This window comes from Thalassophryne amazonica, chromosome 13 (genome assembly GCF_902500255.1).
Source record: "Thalassophryne amazonica chromosome 13, fThaAma1.1, whole genome shotgun sequence".
Classification (NCBI taxonomy): domain Eukaryota; kingdom Metazoa; phylum Chordata; class Actinopteri; order Batrachoidiformes; family Batrachoididae; genus Thalassophryne; species Thalassophryne amazonica.
In genome coordinates this window covers 82,591,034-82,611,504 of record NC_047115.1, presented here as the reverse complement: position 1 = coordinate 82,611,504, position 20,471 = coordinate 82,591,034, and the positions used below count along the sequence as shown (strand labels likewise).

Here is a 20,471-nt window from a genome sequence, read left to right as displayed (position 1 = left end):
CTGCTAAACAAGCAAACATACAGAAAAGCTGCACAACAAAACTTATCTCTTCACCGTAATAAATAATAAAAATGGAAGCGTGAGCCTCACTGATTCTCTGTAGGTGAACTCTGTGCCAAAGTACTGACAGACTGTCTGCTTAATTTAACAACATCTAGTTGTAGTTAATAAAGTTTTCAAAATTATTTTATTATTGACTGATCATCTCCACCTGTTTGTGTTGCCATGTATTGTATCTGGTAGTACACTGAGAAAGTTTTATTTAATTTTTTTTTTAAGTTTAACTTTGAACATGTGGTTCTGATAATCGATTTGATTCCTTATTCATTCCTTCATTTTCTACACCTGCTTATGGTTAGCTGGAGCCTGTGTGTGTGTGTGTGTGTGTGTGTGTGTGTGTGTGTGTGTGTGTGTGTGTGTGTGTGTGTGTGTGTGTGTGTGTGTGTGTGTGTGTGTGTGTGTGTGTGTGTGTGTGTGTGTTTTAATATCTGAGGGTGATTACAACTTTTGCAGCACTGTATATACATGTTTACTACAAAAATAAATGAATTCGACATGCACATGGATGAGTTGCTGCTGTTGACCAGTAGGGGGTGAAAGAGACATTTTGACTAGTTTTTTTTTCTTTTCAAGACTTGTCAGACTATCCATGTTTATTTACAGCCATAACTGATCTGTATCTGATTACCTCTGATAATTACAGGGGCACTCTGTAGAACTTATTCCTCCACCAACATTCAACTGCCCTTTCAACCAAATTAACATTAAAATATATTCCAAACTGTCAGACCATATGGGGAGGAAGAGAAATCCCAGTGACAAAGAGCCAGAAATGTCTGAAAACATTACTTCTGTGGTAGAGGGAATAAGTTACAAAATTACCTTTTTATTTCCCACTTTTTGTAGATTTTTTTTTCTCCTTACAACATATGCCATAATGGCATCTTTTCTTCTTTCTGTATCTTTTTTTTTCTTTCCCGCTTCAAGGAAATCCGTGTGACACATGGCCGATTTGAAGACAAATTAGTCAAAGAATTCAGATGATGAAAACCCTGGATGTGGCCGCCGTGTCCCACTGAGCGATTCTCCTCGCTCGCCGGTGTGTTCAGTTTTCTGCTCTGGTATGCCATCAGAGGGACGCCGAGCGCTGAGCATCGCTGTGCTGATATAGTAATAAAGAGCACGACCGCCCGTGTGTCATCCCCGCACTCCCCACTCATCTGTCAACTATGCTCCAACGACCGCCTTCGCAAATATATGCAAAACAGATGGATACGGCCCTTTCACACACTTCCCCCCAATTTCCGTCTCTTTCACACACATCGAGAACACCCCCCCCCCCCCCACACACACACACACACACACACACACAGCCACCTTACAGATACACACAAATATGCCTGTACGCACTCGCCTGCACTTGTCACAGGTTCCCACTTTCCCATTCCAGAGATGATCTTAAACCAATTACACTGATTGAGGCGAAAAGCCATTTAAAACGATTACACTGAAGCATTGTTCTGCATTAAGCAGGACAAGCAAAGAAAAGCACCAAACAACACGAGCACGGCAGAACGCGAAAGGGATGAGGGCAGTGAAAGGAGGCGGGGGTCCAGATGAGAAAAGTTTTGTCTGGTGATTTATGCCTCTTTCCCGGCCGGGATATGAATCTGGGATGATGCTCCAGAGAGCAGCACTCCAGATAATGTTAGCCCATTTAAAAAGAGCAGATTTGTGTAGTCTATCAGGGTCTCAGAGTATTTTTTTTTTTTCTGTCTCCCTCCTCCTCCGACCCTCCGTAGTGAGAAATTGGTTGTTATCATAGATCACAGATACTGCTCAAACCTCTTATGAAAGATGAATTAATTTCACTAATGCTTTAATGCAAAGCTCTCATGAGGGAGGCAGACTGGTGATAACCCCTGTCTCGTCCCTGCTTCCTCCGCTGGTGATTTATGCCCTCTTTTAGTAGATGAAACCGCCTAGATTTGCCATCCATCTACAGCTTTGAGGAATCCTATTACACAGGGATCTTGGACCGGACAGAACGCCACACAGAGTCACGAAGCACATGCTAAAGTCCCCGCTTGCTCGCGTTTGGATCGCACATCCTGAATATGTTGAGCATCTGCGGTGGGAAATGCAGGAAGATGGTCATAAGGTTAAAAACCAGCACGGGTGAAGAATGCCGTTTGTCTTTACACGCTCCGGACACGTTTCAGTGCAAGCAAAATGATGCATTTTAAATTCATCCATTATGTCGGATAAACTCCTCTGAGGAAGGTGGAAGCACAATGTTGAGGTCTCCTGAAGGAGACTAATGTTTGTGTTGGCGTGTTCACCGTCTCACTCGCTCATTAATGAAGTGGCACTGAGCGAGCTGTTGATGACTTCACGGTGTGAGGTTTTGGTTTGCCAAACAGAAAAAAACAAAGCGTTTACCTCCGTGCTTCATGCATGTTTGTGTCTGTAGTATTTTGATGCATCGTTTGTGTGCATATTCACAAACACAAGCTGCTGTTTGCACAGCGCCCCCTGTCACTGTCTAACCACTGTCTTACTGTGGAACCAAAAAAAAAAAATCTCACAACACTAGCGTCAACATATTTATTTAGAAACAATTAATGCCTAGTCTCTTATATGTCTCTTATACTTATATAGTCTCTTATACTTTTTTCATTAAATAATGATTTTTTTTTTTTCAGATTAATCAATGCATTGGTTTGTGGATAAAACATCAAAAATTAATTTAAACATAACAGTCACTGTTTTTGAGAGTTCAAAATCATGTCATACTTGTTCACAGTCTAAATATATTTTTACTATATATTTACTATATTATTAGATTTGACAGTAAGATGCCATGTGGTGTAAAAGAGCTTAAAACATATTTAAAACATCTGAAATGCTTTTAATTTTATTTAGTTATTTTTGATACAACCATCTGTCAAATGATATTTTTTAAGTACCTTTAAAAAAATCTGAAAAACAGCCAAACTAGCACATTTGAGAAGCTGGAAAAAGTGAAAATTCTTGATAAATTTAAACAATTTTGGATTATCATAGTAGTTGATTTTTTTCCTGATTTGCTCAACATTGAGCATTTCTGCATTAATTTCATATTAAACAAACAAAAGCAAAGACTGATTACAGAACATTACACATCAGTTAGATTTGAATATATATATATATATATATATATATATATATATTTGTTTCATTTATATAGCACCAAATCACATCAAAGCTGCCTCAAGGTGCTTCACACAAGGTTTAACCTTACCAACCCCCAGAGCAAGCACACAGGTGACAGTGGTAAGGAAAGGTGTGTGTGTGTGCGTGTGTGTGTGTGTGTGTGTATATATATATATATATATATATATATATATATATATTATTTATTTAGTTGTTTAGTCTGGAGCTGGGGCCACAGCTCTTCATATTTTTATTAAACCTGTATTTAAGCAGATAAATACCCACTGAGATCGAGGGCGACCTGGCCAAGAAAGGCAGCAGCACATGTCATCGTAGACAAAATAAAATAAACAACATCAAGATAACGATTAAAAATAAACCAAACACAAGAAATTAACAAATAAAACACAACCGTTTCTGATTTGGTATGAATATATAACTTAAAAAAAAAAGTTTAAAATTTTAAAACACAGACTGTTAAAAAAAACTTCCATTATTTTGTCAGAAGTATGCGGTTGGACATTTTCTGCTGTTTTCAGATTTCCTCATAAAATAATGCATAAGCATAATAAAAGAAAAATCAAAAATTCTAAAAAGTTTACATGTAAATATCCACTATTCATGTGAATCCAGTGAAAATGACTTACAGTCATCTGACTATGGGTAGTTATAAATTTGTAGTTTGAAGGATTAGATATGGGGAGAATTAACCAGATTAAAGGGTGTGTGTACCTTCCTGAATGTATGTTTCTCTGTGTGCTCTTGTAGAGACATTATATATTGACATGAGTCTAATCCTGAAATTTAAACAAAGGAGGTGACAGTGCCTCAGTAGTTTCTACCAATCCACATAAATTCATCCCACTTGAATTATTCATTTTAATCTGATCAGCATCAAATCCAACTTTCCACTGGTGGCAAATTGAGCTATTTTGAACAAAATGTCTTTGAAGAATCAGTCGACTAATGGGCCGCGCCAAGGGTCTGGTTTCATATCACTTTTTTGATCCTGCTTTAAACACCCCCCTCCCCATATGTAAAACATCAGTTCTTTCCATACTCCCGCCATGAGTTATGGCCCTAAGTGAAAGGAGAAGGAGCCGCGACGTTAATTGAAATGCTGAATAAGAAGGAAGTGGACAAAATTGTTGGCACATTCCTTTTGAAAGGTCGCTGTGATGGATTTGGCAGCTTGTCGTTTCCTGTTGTTCCGTCAATCTCTCCAGCGACTTCATCTCCCTGCTGGGCATTAATATATTTATTTGTTGGCGCAGTAATACATGCCTCCAAAAACCATTGCATCAGAAGGATTTGTCATTGCCTTATATAAATAAAGTATACGACCCAGACCTTAATGTGCCCTTGCTATTGATTGTTTCACGCAGCTGTAGAAAAAACCAAAGGAGGAAAATAGCCAGCAGGTTGTAGATCAACATCTATATGAGTTTGTATTTGTTGTTTGGCACCAAGACCATAAATGCGCTGGCTTTAGCTAACTGGTTAGTGCCCTCTGTTGCCAGGTATGAAATGCCATTTTGAAGTTGTGCCCTCTATCAAAGTTAACTTCTTTAATGTTTTTCCACTTTAATGTAAACATCGTATGTGATTCATAGATATGCTCACGTTAAGGAGATGAAGTCGTTTAATCTGGCATCGCTTGTAAAATGCTCTCTGCGTTTATCACCTGACAAGACACCTGTGACACAGCTGCTATTCTCTGTGACAGGCATGATCCATGACGCCGCCAAGAGCTCGTAAATGAGTCGATTATGTTGAAATGAGGGCCAGACGAAGGCTTTCTACAGTCATTTTTTTGGGGAGCGGGGTTGGGGGGGGGGGGGTTATGCAGAATGATCACAAGGAAAAAACTGCTTTTTACAACTAATCTCTGCTGTACGAATGTGTTTATATACAGTATTTATTAGCTGTCCGAGTATGTAGTCAAAGGTTTTCTGTAGTTTTTTTTTCTGAGCCACATTAATTTAAATACAGCTTCATTGAATTTCACCAAAAATTATGTAAAAAGTTGCTTTTTAATCTCATTTTGAAACAATTTAAACTTGGGTAGATTTTTAAAACATTGCAAATAAAAGCTGATTTACTACTAGTAGATAAGCTGTACATTACCCAGGAAATTTAACTTCATTGTACAGCTGCCAAACAAAAGTTGGGAGAGTAAATCCTTCTGTCTATAATTCTTGTAAGTGCAACTCCTCCTAAACACTTTTATGGATTTTCATACAATGTTAGCACCTCATACAGATGAGGTGTCAGCCTGGCTGAAAAGGTTCTTAAGTATACAGAAGTGGCTATATAAGAAGTTGGATATCTGCTGAATACAGCCTGGATGGTGTGCCCAGGAGCACCATGATCAAGCTCGATCAGCTGACAAAACCTGATAAAACATTTGGTGGTCCTAAAAGTGGTCCCAGACATCATGGATGGCCACTGCCAGGCGCATACACTGGTAGGATATGCGCCGCACTCCTACATAACCTATACCTCAAAATTAAGGTAGTTTACCTCATTGAGTAGCCTCACTCACTCAGTTTTTCAGAACTGCTTGCTAGATTTACTATACAGTAAGATACTGTTTGTATTTCTTAGTAGTTGATGTAAATGAAGTCCAAGACATATTCAGTAACTTGGAAATGTTCATGGATCCATCCCATCACTTGTCTCAAGAAAACTGAGTGTAAAAGTGATTTTTTTTTTTTTTTTTTTTTTTTAAATCTTGAGTTATAATCATGTGCCATGACTGATGCAGCTAATCGTTTTGACTTTGATATATTTATTTCATTTCTGTCATGCAGAGATTCATTTTTGCTTTGGGTTTAAAGATGATAATTTTCAACATTTAAAAATGGAGAATGCACAAAAGCTGTAGGGGTGGATACGTTTTATGGTCACTGTAGCTGAGTGAATAAAGAGTGTTTCTTACACTTCATCTGCATTGTCTCAGTCCACACAGCTGTCCTTGCCTGGGGAAGTAGCCTTGGACTGTCATCCTGTTTGCCTTATATCTTTTGTTTTCAGCCTCACACACATACATGTGAGCTAACACTCCCACCCTCAAGCAGCATAAAAAGGTACTCCAAGACTCTCTTCAAGGTTGAAAGGTCTGGGGTATCATCATATTCAGCTTTTAATTTAAAGCATCATATTTGTCAATTATAACGAACAACAAACCTATTGAGCTCTTCAATACAGAGGTTGACCAATTTGTTCATTCACATATTTCATCACAATAAGATTTACTACTGCTGATATATGATGCATGCAACCAACCCTCGTGACAGGGCAGGAGGGAAGCCAGAGGGAGTCATTTTGTGAGGTTGCTCACAGTTCTCTCATTGTTTTTAATTGCAGAATAAAGTATGCTGCTGAAACACTTCTCCTTTTTCACTTTGGGTAACCACAGCAGATCTGATGTGGAACTGCATTTTGATTTGGCACATGTTTTATGTTGGATGCCCTTCCTGACGCAACCCCACATTTCATCGAGAATGGGCAAAAAAGTGATCTTGAACCGGGAACCTCTTGCTCTGGAAACAAGTACACTTGCTTGCAACTGCTTGGCCACCACACTGCCTTGTGCCAAGTCTGTAACTCATCCATATGCAGTGTACAGCCAGTGAATTCTAAGTGCCGGCCCCAAGCCTGGGTAAATGAGGGTAGAAGAAAGAATGGTATACATCATAAATGTTGTAAAAATCTCAGCCTCATTGAGTGTACAAGCCAGTGCATTCAGAATGCCAGTCCCAAGCCTGAATAAATGAGTGGGGTTGCATCAAGAAAGACATGGGGCGTAAATTTTGCCAAGCAAAACATGAAGATCACAAATTGAAAATCTATATTGGATTGGTCAAAATCTGGAAGGGCAGATGGTTTCTGTCATTTGCAGATGATCTGCTAATGGGAGCATCTTAAAGAAAAAGAAGATACCACAATTACCTGATGCTGCATCTTAATATTCTTGCATTATGACTATAAGTTAAATCTTCTTCTTTCAGCTGCTCCCATTAGGGGTTGCTGCAGCAGATCAATAATTTCCATCTCAACCTGTCTTCTGTATCTTCCTCTGTCACACCAACCACTTGCATGTCCTCCCTCAGCACATCTACTGCCTCTTTGGCCTTTCTCTCCTCTGGCCTGGTGGCTCCATCCTCAGCATCCTTCTCCCTATATACCCTGGGTCCCTCCTCTGCACATGTCCAAACCATCTTAATCTCGCCTCTCTAATATTGTCTCCAAAACAACCCACCTGACCTGTCTCTATGATATGTTCATTTCTAATCTTGTCCATCCTTGCCACTCCCTAAGCGAATCCACAAACACAATGTAACTCTTTCTGGCTTTCTCTATACTTCTTCATCAGTACTCTCAGAGCAGTGAGAAGCAGTGACACACAGTGTTTTTGAAGAGATTGTGCAATGTTCATGTCTAGTTCACAAAATTAATGCATGCCAGATATTTTGAACATTTTTCTTTGCGCACTTGCACGCAGCCACGCAAGCTCATGCACAGTTTACAATGAGATTCCTCTCTGGCACGCCAGAATGCTTGCCAGTGCGGGGATCAAATTTGTGCAAGTGTCATGATATCTTTACTATTCAGCTTCTTTTACAGCTTGCTGCAAGCCTTTTCCTTAGCTTTTGCCACTTCTCTTTTCACCTTACACTGCATCTCCTTGTACTCCTGTGTACTTTCTTCATCTCTCCGAGTATCCGAATTTTTTTTCACCAACCTCTTTCTCCTTATGCTTTCCTGGACATCTTCGTTCCGCCACCAAGTCTCCTATTCTTCCTTCCACTATCCAGATGTCACACCAAATACCTTCCTAGCTGTCTCCCTCACCACATCTGCAGTACTTTTCCAGTTGTCCAAAATTGCTTCCCCTCCACCAGTACCTCTGTCCCCTCCACCAGTACCTCTGTCACCTGCTCCTTCACCTTCCACCATCTAATCCTTTGTTGAGCTCTCATGCTCTTCTTTTTCTTCACCTCAAAAGTCATCTTACAAACCACCATCCTGTGCTGTCTAGCTAGACTCTCTCCTGCCACCACATTACAGTCTCCAGTTTCTTTCAGCTTGCATCTCCTACAAAAAATGTAGTCCACCTGTGTGCACCTTCCTCCACTCTTATATGTCACCATGTGCTCCTCAATTTTCTTAAAGTAGGTATTCACCACAGCCATTTACATCCTTTTTGCAAAATCAACTGCTATCTGCACTTCTACATTCCTGTCCTTGATACCATATCTACCCATTACTTCCTCATCACCTCTGTTCCCTTCACCAACATGCCCATTGAAGTCCCCTCCTATCATCAGTCTTTTATGCTTGGGCACACTCTCCACCATCTCATCTAACTCACTCCAGAAATCTTCTTTCCCCTTCGTTTCGCAACCTATCTGTGGGGCATATGCACTGATATTCATCAGTGCATATCATATCAATTTCCAACTTCACACTCACCACCCTGTCAGACACTCGCTTAAACCTCCAACACACGCTTAACATACTCTTCCTTTAAAATGACCCCAACGCCATTTCTTTTCCTATTCACACCATGATACAACAACTTATGCTCCTGGTCTTACTTATCGTCCATTTGGTCTCTTGCACACACATTATGTCAGCCTTTCTCCTCTTCATCATGTCCGCCAACTCTCTCCCTTTCCCAGTCATATTGCCAACAGTGAAAGTTCCAACTCTCACTTACACCCTTCTAGGTTTCTTCTTCTCCCACTGTCTCTGGGCACATTCTTCTCCCTCCTCCTTCTTCGCCCAGCAGTAGCCCAATTTTTGCCGGCACCCTGTTGGACAACGGCACCAATGGCAGTCACTGTTAACCTGTGTCTCGACCGGTATAGAAATCTAATTTGTACTCTGCATCTTCATTTTGGCTTGTTTTATACCGGATGCCCTTCCTGACACAATCCTACTCATTTATCCGGGCTTGGGACCGGCACTCAGAATGTACTGACTGCATACCCCATAATTGCTCAATTAAAATATCTGTTCTGTGTGTCACAAAAAGTCCATATCTAGTCTCTTGCTTGTTCTGTGAGAAACACCTACACTGTGGGAGAAGGAGGGAGATGTTCCCTGTCTGAAGGGAAAGCTTGTGACTGGCAGCAGCTCCAGTCAGACTCTACAACTAGCAAGAAGGCTTCACAAGCACCTTGATGGGCTGGTCTGTATTTTATTTTACATGTTTAAAAGTACTAACAAAATAAGAGGTTGAATGGTCCTTACCTGTGTGTGTCATAACCCAGCGTTTCAGAGCTGAATATTCAGTTGTTTTTATGACTTACTCTGTTAATCCTATGAATGCCCTGTGAATCACAAGATAGCTTAACTACAGCCCTCATGATCTACTTTTAAGACATCTTGAGACTACCCTGGAATAGATCCAATATTTCTTGGGGACAGTTGAGATAAAGGTTATGGAGGCAGCAAATTAAAAGGTGCATTTTGTAACACCATCAGATAGGGGCCCCATCTTCATTATTTGTGGCGCACGGTCTGAAACACATAGCACAGGTGTATTTGTGTCAAACCACAGGAGTCGCTGTTGTTCACCACAGCTCCCTGAGATGAAGCATTTGATCTCCCCCTGCAACATCATCCTTCATCAGCATGAACCTGAATTCGATGCCCAGGTGCACACAGCTTAAAAATGTGGTACGAGCCAGATTTACTAAAGTTTTGGATTTTTCTATGGTTTTACTTTTATCTCATCAAAATCTTTTGTTTTTAATTAGTTGTGTTGCCATTTGATGCACTAATGTGCATCCTTGTGTGTAGAAGTAGAGTGTACTTATGCCATGAGCCCACCTACGTTAGGTTTATCTGAATATCATGCTGTATAAATAGGAAATAAACTTTGTGCTTGATTTTAGATCAGGTTTTTTTGTTGGTCTGTGGCATAGTCAGCTTGTGCTTCCTCATGATAGCAGTACACCAGCGCTGGAAACCTGTAATAAAATACTCAAAAGGTCAAACAGTTGATTTGACTGGGTTGACTCGTCAGCAGCTAGTACCCTCTGGCCACGGGGCCCTGACTCCAGTACACAGCTGTCAATCAAACCTACCATGCCTCTATAGTTATTCATAACCATTTTTTAGCTTAAAATAGAAAACTGAGTTATAAAACAAAATGCACAAAATGACCCTCATATAGTTGTCAAAAAGGGGGGAAACTAGCTATAGGGACAAACTATTTTTTGTAGCTGGCTGTAAACCTGTTTATTTCTGCTGTAAATTTGGACTTTTTAATGGGGGTTTCTATGGGGAGTGACTCACTTCAGCCTCTAGCTGCCATTCAAGGAACTGGAAGATTTGCCACTTCAACACTGGCTTCATTTCAGTACCGGAGGTTGGAGCTTGCTTGAACAACGTGCGCACTGGGCATGAAATGATGACAGTGCTCAGTGAAAATGACATTTGTGCTGCGCAACCATGTTTCACAAAAACCAATATAAAGATTGTGTCTAATATAGAATAGGATTTCAGTCTCACTCACTCATCTTCAACCACTTATCCGGGGCCGTGTCGCGGGAGCAACCGCTCTAGCAGGAGACCCCAAACTTACCCTTTCCTGGGCCATATTAACCACCTCTGACTTTGGGATACCGAGGCGTTCACAGGCCAGTGTGGAGATACAGAACAGGATTTTCTATTAAATATAAATGTTTTTTTTTTTTTTCTAGCAAGGTGAAGGTTTTGCTCTTTGGCAGTGGTATGCACTGTAACAAGCATCCTTCTCGTTGTTCATGTTCTATTTTCTGTGTGAATTCTTGGAATATTTGCTATTCCTGCATCGTAGTGCAGTGTTTGAGTGTTGACAGTGATGAAAGCTGCCCCCCCCCCCCCCCCTCGTCCTGTACTCATGGTACATCTTTATCAGAGTACACGCACACACGCTGTCCACTCGTATAATCCCAGTGTGAGGTCTTCACCGTGTGATGGAATAAAGATAAATGTGTCCGTCGACTGGGGCCCAAAATCAATCAGTGTTTGTGTGTATTACTTATTACTCACAGTGCATTTCTGTCAAAGGGCTTTTGTATAACTCCCTTCTCAGCCCCCAAGCCCCATCTGTCCTGCACTTTTCTATCACCCCACCCTCTGCCATAATATTATTTATGGGGTTGGACTTTGAGCTGAAATATATGAAAGGTCAAAGAATCAAACTGGATGGACCGGGAAATGGCAGTGTGAGAGTGTTTTGTACGAGGACTAGGAGTAGAATCATGTCTGTGTGGGTGCTGAGGTGGGGTGGGGGGGAGTTGGGGTGTTGGCTGACATTTTATAGGAGAGAAATTTTTTCCAACGGTCGCAATTGAGGAGGTTTTATATAACGGTGAAATTGAGCTCCTCACTGCAACGCTCCCATCTGGTCTCATTTCTGTTTCTACATTTCGATCGGTGTGTGTGTGTGTGTGTGTGTGTGTGTGTGTGTGTGTGTGTGTGTGTGTGTGTGTGTGTGTGTGTGTGTGTGTGTGTGTGTGTGTGTGTGTCAGCTGGTCCAAAACTCCTGGATGTGACCCACTGCATAGCTGCCATTCATCACTGTCATGGGTGGAGACGGCATCGCTGACCTGCAGAAGGTCAGCCAATGTCACAGTGAGTCTTGTGACCTTATAGCATTACCCTTTGACTCCCACCCTCATCTTTATGGTCGAGCCCCCATCAACGCTGATATATGATTACACGTCATTTTAATCCATTTATCTCTTCAGGTCAAAATGACACTGACATTTCCTATCAAATAATCTGTTGGCTAAATTCATCTGTTTTTAAACATGTTTGAGGTGTTTTTTGCGCGGACGATACACGACGATGTTTCAGCAGCATGTTTCAACAGCTAATGCTTACCGCCGGTAAGCATTAGCTGCCCACAATGAAGCCAGTCCGAAGAAAGAAAAAGTTGCAGCATCTTGAATGTCCGAAGAAAGAAAAAGTTGCAGCATCTTGAATGGCTGCTTGAATGGCTTCAAAAAGGAACACATTACCATTGAAGCCCACGTTAAAATGTCCAACTTCCAAGGAGGAAAACGTATACAGAGCCTGCTGCAAAAAGTTGTTTGTTTTTTCCCTAGAGCTTCTTTTCTTCCTCCGTGACAACTGTACAATTTTTCTCTAATTCCTTGGTTTAAGACATTTTAAGCCATAAAGTTATTCATAATTATGGGAGTAGTCACTTTGAGTGATAGCCATTACCTGCTGTGGAGGAAGTTTCTGTTCTTTCTGACCATTTCATCCCAAATATCTGTAATAATATGGTGTGGTTAATTGTCCTAACAGATTAGCTAAAACAGCTGTGTGCCAGTATTTCTTTCGAGTGAAATTGTTGTTTTGTTTAATTTTGTATGCTAACAGCATTAGCACTTTTAGTAATTGACCATTTCTGAGAAAATAAGCAGGACATAAGTTTTAATAACCACACCAAAGCAAACAGTGATGAGAACCACTGTGCAGTCCTGAAAAATATGATTTAATAAACACCCAAATCAAGGTTAGCCGATTAGCTTAGCCAGTTCAGACTCGAAGATGGGGCGTGGCTGGGTTTCATTTGTGTCACCCACGCTCCACCTCTTGATCCATTTATAGGTTGTTTGTGTTGTAAGCAGAGTGAGCACTGCCAACATTGCAACACCCAGAGGAGAAAATTTTGGGCTTCATATTGTGTTTTCCGGGTCTCTGTAGGAAACTTGTGGGTGACGTTACTCAGGGTTTGTGTAGTACAGCATCAGTGTCATCATCAGCTGCAGCCAGTCAATGGAGACAACAAAACACTTTTCCTGTTGCGCACGTTGATTTATTACCCGAGATAAACAGGTTAACTTGACTCTTATTAAAATACATCTTATTTCCGTTTTAAAATATATATATGTTTTTATTTATCTTCTCGGTGCATGTTGACTGTGATGGGTGTCGCCGCGTATGTGTGCTCGTGTTCGTAATCAAACTGTGAAGCTGGGAGGGGTCAATCAGTCATACGTGGATGAAATGGGTCAATCTGGGACCGGGTGTCAAGAAAGTGATGGATTTTAATGCCACGATTGTAGTTAATGGCTCTTTAAATTAAATCGAGATTAAATGTCTCTGGCTGCAGTCAGAGCTGATGTGGGTGCAGTCCGCCTCCCCCTGCGACACTCGCTCTTCATCACCTCCCTCCTCATCCTCCTGACTCTACTTTCTTGCTTCAACTTTATGTCAGTGATGCATCAGCGGCTGTCACGTGACAACCCATGCAGCAGAATGAACGGAATGAAGAACATTTTGTCGTGATGCAAGGTCGGCTTTTAATTCTGTTTGTTGGTTTCAGAGTCCCCCTATTAGGACAGTGAGTTAAGTGGGTCCATAGGTTCTGCAGAGGCAGTATGGATTAATTCATGTATGCTAATGCAATTCAATTTGATACAGTTAATCTCGTGCTAATGTAGATTGAAGGATGCGAGGCGCAATCAAATACCTCTTAGCCCTTTAATTTGTGTCTGAGCTTTTTAAATAAAATTAGTCAATTTGTAATTATGTGACCTGGCCCATAATTAGTTTATTCATCACTGTGGTTAACTCCCCATTAGGAGTATCAGAGAGAGATGGGAAGAAAGAGAGAGGCTCAGGGAAAGAGGGTTATTTATTTATTCAAAATGAGAACACTCACAGCTTCAATTTGTCTCTCATTTAATAATCGGCTCCTGGTGAGTCATGTGCTGTTTGAAAAAGATCTTTGGGCTTGTGGTTTGATTAAATTAACTCGAGGCTGATGGGCCCTGATCAAGCAGCTGTACATTAGATGCTCGTTATATTTTGACTCATGATTCACTTTGATTCGTCAATCAGGGGTCACGATGCGATTCACGGTTCCAGTGAACACAACAAGAAACACAACATCGAACATATTTATCCTGTGTTCTTTAGGCTAGTGTGTGACTGATTGTTAGAATATTTTTTTTCTCAAATTCTTGTGAAATATGTTTCAAAAATAAATGCAACTTATTCTCCAGTGCAACTTACAGTGCATCCGGAAACTATTCACAGTGTTTCCCATTTTATTATGTTGCAGTCTTATTCCAAAATTCAGTAAATTTATTTTTTACCTCACGATTCTACACACAACACCCCATAATGTCAACGTCAACGACATGTTTTTATAGACCATCAATTGAGACTGAACCATCTGATACTAATTTGCATTGACTAGGGGCAGGATTGCTTTGTAATTACTGATAGATTTCAGATGGTGTCTTGCTTTCCATGTTTTTTGCATTTCTGTTTTTTTCATGTGTTCAGTACGTTTTTCTTGTCATTTCATGTTATTACACATAATTTAATGTCTGCACTTATTTGTTTTTTGATTTCTTTGTACGCGTGGATTGCTTGGGTTGTTATTGACATCTGGTTAAAATTTCATTTGAATAGTGCCTTTAGAAATATATTTACTGAGAAAAATGGTGACATGTGAAATACTCTTTTACATTCATATAGTTTGGTTTTGGGTAAGCTGTGTTTGTGTTACTTGTGTTGTTATTTCTGTGGTCCACTTCTCTCTGCTCAGTACAGTTGTAAAGGTCTGTAAGATCCTCAGTAGTGTTTCACAAATCCACAGAACATTCTCTGATGTGGTGCTATATCACAGTTCCTTTAACAAGCTCATTCTTTTGTTTTTCCACAACCTGTAAATTGGATCGGGGTAATCGTTGCAGCAACCCTGTCCCTGCCCACCATGGGTCGTCACTGTGCTGGCTTCCTCTTTGGTTGCTGGTCACTAAATGAGTCCAGTGGTGTGGAAACAGGATCTTGTTGGTATGGTGATGTAACATTTGAGGGGCCTGCATTAATCCATTTTTCATCTTTATGAGCTGTCTAAAAAATGATCCTTTTAATTTTTTTTATTTTTTTTTACAGTGTGAGATGTTGTCATTCAATGTACTTGCTTTCGTACCTCAGTATTTGTTGGTGGGGGGAAAAAAAAAAAACAGATTAATAGCTTTCCTCTATTGGTTGTTGAAGGAAGCAGTGTCACTGGACAGTATTACTTTGGCTGAGGTATGCACTCTGAGTTCCTTCCTGTTATAATGGGGCTATTCCACAGAGTGTCGTTCCTTCCTGTTTTAATCTCTAATAGTGAATCGGGGCACGTTTTGAAGCTTCATAATAATTTCTTGATCAGTCTTGAACAATCTTGGATACATCAGTACCAGAGTTTAAATCAGGATCCAATTTTTGAACTGTTCAGAAATTTAATTCCAATTCTTGAAATGGTTGATTGTACGTAGTACTTCAGGGTATGCATAGTCTTAACGGCTTCAGTCATGTTTGAACTTCTTTTAACAGGGTATTCGTAGTAACTACCGCTTGAAACTTGTTTGATTGTGCTCCATCTTGTCAAAAATGGAAAGCCGAAGCAACATTTGCTGCAGTTTTTGATCATGTCTGGCCAAGGGTGCAACTCCTTTCTTCCTTTTTGGGTGGGTTGCCAGGTCTGCACTTTATAGGCTAGCCAGTTGCCAGGTCTGCACTTTATAAACCAGCCTGTTAGGAGGCAATCCGGATTAAGCAATTTCATCCCATTGTTGATCGCGTGGAGGATCGTAGTAGAACGGCACCCTGTGGAATAGCCTTGTAAGTGTTGCAAACTGAGACTCTCACTTTTGAAGTGTTTAAAAGTAATACAGTATGTGATCCGTAATGTTTGTGTGCTGTCTTTTAACCTGTAAACTTTGTTAGGTAATGAAGTTTGGTTTTTACTTGCTTCTGTCTGTTTTTTACCATAGTTTCTCAGAAATATTATTCAAGGATTATATAGGCAATTTCTAAACACCTGAATGTATCTATAAAAACCATTTATAGATACAGATGAACCAGAAAATGTGTAAATATAAATTTTAATTGTGAAGCATGTTTTGGCCTCTGTGGAGGTATAGGATGAGTTTGAGTGACTGTCATTGTATTTTTATCACCAAAAAGGAGGATGTGATATTTTTTCACCCTTGCAGTTTGGTTGATTTGATCGTTGTCACCAGGGTTACTCAAGAACATCGAACTTTACTTGATGGAGGGGTGGGGCTTATGTCAAGGAAGGACCTCTTAAATTCTTTATACTTACATCGACACTGTAAGATACAATAATTGAGATATCTCCAAAAAAAAAATCATAAATGTGAGTGATTTGGCATGAGTTTTTCCTCCAAATGCCACTCATGACACAACTAGATGTGCATATTATATTGGTGGGAATAAAATATCAGTACCTGGAGGTAAGCCCGCAGACATGGGGTGAGCATGCAAATTCCACAACACTCAGGATGTTGCTGAAACCCAAGACCTTCTTGGCGGTGAGACAGGACTACTAAACACTGTATCAGGATTTGACTGTATCTGCTATGTTAATAACAAAAGACAACCAACACAGTATTAAGGGTGAGTAAACCCCAGCTGTTCCTTCTTAGGTGTTTCATTTTACGGGTTTCATGAAGTATTTCTTTTGCTTCAGTCGCAGATCAAATGTCTATTTTATGGCACAAAAACAGTACATATCATGGTAACATCGAGGCAAAAAGTAAAGTGGGTGCTTTTGTTTTATTTGGGACCTGTGTGATGTGACTGCTCAGAAAAGTGCAGTTGGAGGAACAGGCCTCAATTATTATAACAACCCTGGCAAAAATTATGGAATCACCGGCCTCATAGGATGTTCATTCAGTTGTTTAATTTTGTAGAAAAAAAGCAGATCACAGACATGTCACAAAACTAAAGTCATTTCAAATGGCAACTTTCTGGCTTTAAGAAACACTATAAGAAATCAGGAAAAAAAAATTGTGGCAGTCAGTAACAGTTACTTTTTTAGACCAAGCAGAGGAAAAAAAATATGGAATCACTCAATTCTGAGGAAAAAATTATGGAATCATGAAAAACAAAAGAATGCTCCAACACATTACTAGTATTTTGTTGCACCACCTCTGGCTTTATAACAGCTTGCAGTCTCTGAGGCATGGACTTAATGAGTGACAAACAGTACTCTTCATCAGTCTGGCTCCAACTTTCTCTGATTGCTGTTGCCAGATCAGCTTTGCAGGTTGGAGCCTTGTCATGGACCATTTTCTTCAACTTCCACCAAAGATTTTCAATTGGATTAAGATCTATTAAGATCTGTTTGCAGGCCATGACATTGACCCTATTTGTCTTTTTCAAAGGAATGTTTTCACAGTTTTTGCTCTATGGCAAGATACATTATCATCTTGAAAAATGATTTCATCATCCCCAAACATCCTTCAATTGATGGGATAAGAAAAGTGTCCAAATGTCAACGTAAACTTGTGCATTTATTGATGATGTAATGACAGCCATCTCCCCAGTGCCTTTACCTGACATGCAGCCCCATATCATCAATGACTGTGGAAATTTACATGTTCTGTTCAGGCAGTCATCTTTATAAAACTCATTGGAACGGCACCAAACAAAAGTTCCAGCATCATCACCTTGCCCAATGCAGATTCCAGATTCATCACTGAATATGACTTTCATCCAGTCATCCACAGTCCACGATTGCTTTTCCTTAGCCCATTGTAACCTTGTTTTTTCTGTTTAGGTGTTAATGATGGCTTTCGTTTAGCTTTTCCATATGTAAATCCCATTTCCTTTAGGCGGTTTCTTACAGTTCGGTCACAGACGTTGACTCCAGTTTCCTCCCATTTGTTCCTCATTTGTTTTGTTGTGCATTTCCGATTTTTGACACATATTGCTTTAAGTTTTCTGTCTTGACGCTTTGATGTCTTCCTTGGTCTACCAGTATGTTTGCCTTTAACAACCTTCTCATGTTGTTTGTATTTGGTCCAGAGTTTAGACACAGCTGACTGTGAACAACCAACATCTTTTGCAAAATTGCGTGATGATTTACCCTCTTTTAAGAGTTTGATAATCCTCTCCTTTGTTTCAATTGACATCTCTCGTGTTGGAGCAATGATTCATTTCAGTCCACTTAGTGCAACAGCTCTCCAAGGTGTGATCACTCCTTTTTAGATGCAGACTAACGAGCAGATCTGATTTGATGCAGGTGTTAGTTTTGGGGATGAAAATTTACAGGGTGATTCCATAATTTATTCCTCAGAATTGAGTGAGTCCATTTTTTTTTCCCTCTGCTTGGTCTAAAAAAGTAACCGTTACTGACTGCCACAATTTTTTTCTTGATTTCTTATAGTGTTTCTTAAAGCCAGAAAGCTGCCATTTGAAATGACTTTAGTTTTGTGTCATGTCTGTGATCTGCTTTTTTTTTACTACAAAATTAAACAACTGAATGAACATCCTCCGAGGCCGGCGAGTCCATAATTTTTGCCAGGGGTTGTATTATTCTGAACACTACTGTAAGTGACATTTACGGGGGGGGAGCATGCTCCCTTGAAGCATTACTCAAAATAAAGTCTGAGGGAGCTGGTGAGATGCTTGCCAGGGCTTGTAAATATAAAGCATATTTTTCATATTTTGATGAAAATGATACTTTTTATTAATATATTTAAGAAAGGGAAATTTTTCCTTCTTATCGTGATATTGTAAATGATTTGACATTACAGCTTTCATTTACCTTTTGATAACTGAGGGAGCCTTCATAATGACACGTTGTGCACCTTTCATGCTAAATGGAGTCTCTCTGTTCTGCAGTGCAAGTGGTCCAGAAAGGGATTCATCAGAACTCGATGGGCCCTGGCTGACTGGTGAGTCTTTTTAATAGATCCCTTCATTGGCACGTCCTACCTCATCTCTATTCAACCTTGAATCATTACAACTGTATCATTTTGATTAGAAATGAAGTTATAACCCTGTCAGTCATGTCTGTTTTCGTCCACAGCTGCAGCACATCTCTCAGTGAGCTTTGTGCAAATGTCACAGACAGTACACAGAGAGAAGGAGTGAGTTAGAGAGCCAAATTCTCTCTGGACACTGTGCCACGGAGGCGAGCAGGGATTTGATTAGACATAATCGTGTTAGCCAAGCAGTTGCATATGACGGATGACAAAAAACATTACATGCAGTTGAACCTGTATGGGGTGAATACAAATGCTGGCTTCCAGTGTGTGCAGAGCCGGGAAAGGAGGGGAGGCTAACTCAGGGGTTCAAGAGGGGGATTGTAATCTATAGAAGGATGACATGAGAACTAAAGAGCTGAAACGGTAAGCATTTAATAGGAGCATGACATTTGACAAGCAAAAGAGAGGAGGGCAAAGAGAGGCTGGTGAAGAATGGGGTGAACAGATCAGTGATGGGATAGCAGACGCTGCAGGTATTAATTTGTGTAGGATGTTTCTGCAGAACAAGCCCCCAGAGATCACAGCGATCCTCTGTGTTGGTCTTTTGGACACTATGCTAACAATTTTGATGAATCGAGTCAGCAGGGAGGTGTTCATCACTGTGCATTGAGCTATCCACTACTCCCTGACAGGACAAACTGATCGAAAAACAGATGCAATTCGTGTGGAGGTGTCAAAGGTCAATAGTGATGCAGCATCGTATATGTATATGCAGGCGCTTCAAAAATGCACATTTAAAATGTACTGATTGTGGTTTTATGAGCACACTAATGGCTGAAGAAAGTGATGTTGGGATGCTGGTATTCACAGGATATACACACACCACCAGTGTGTTTTGCCAATTCTGTGTTTTTATTTCATTAGTACAGTTGTGCTCAAAAGTTTACCAACTCTGGCAGAATTTTGAATGATAACACAAAAAAATTATTTTTCACTCATGGTTATTGGTTGGGTGAAGCCATTTATTGTCAAACAACTGTGTTTGTTGTGAAAGTGTAGTGACACGGACCCACAACAGGGGGCGCAAATGAACGGTCAATAGATGAGCCAAAAATTAACAATTTAATGTTGTGAAGGTGCACAACGAACATACAGACAATCTCAGAATATGATTACAGTCAATCCACAAAGGTGACGTGTGGGCAGGCTCGAGGATAGAAGACGTCTGTCCTGAGAAGAGCCGGAACCACACGATTTCCGCCGCCACCGAACCTGGTGAATACTGGAGCCGCCAAGTCCCGAATTCCCAGGTGATCACCGTCCCCGACTGTCGGATCTGGTACTGCTGGCGAGAACAAAGACAGTCAAGTGTGGGTGTGTGTACACCCCGTAACAACAACGGTGGGAATGCCACCTCCACCTCTCACTCAATATGTTGCAGAGTACCGCAGTGATTCCTCAGGGGAAATGAGTGCCATCCTGCACTCACTCAGCCTCCACAGAAAAAGGGACCGGTACTCC

General features: G+C 40.4%; 1 protein-coding gene across 1 annotated transcript in view; it reads left to right on the top strand.

Moving 5' to 3' along the window:
• LOC117523759 (inositol polyphosphate-5-phosphatase A-like) overlaps positions 1–20,471 on the top strand; it is a 640,661-nt gene that overhangs the window by 351,444 nt on the left and 268,746 nt on the right. The window contains exon 7 of the mRNA XM_034185374.1: positions 18,865–18,917. Coding sequence (XP_034041265.1) covers positions 18,865–18,917 — 53 coding nt within the window. The remainder of the gene's footprint in view (positions 1–18,864; positions 18,918–20,471) is intronic.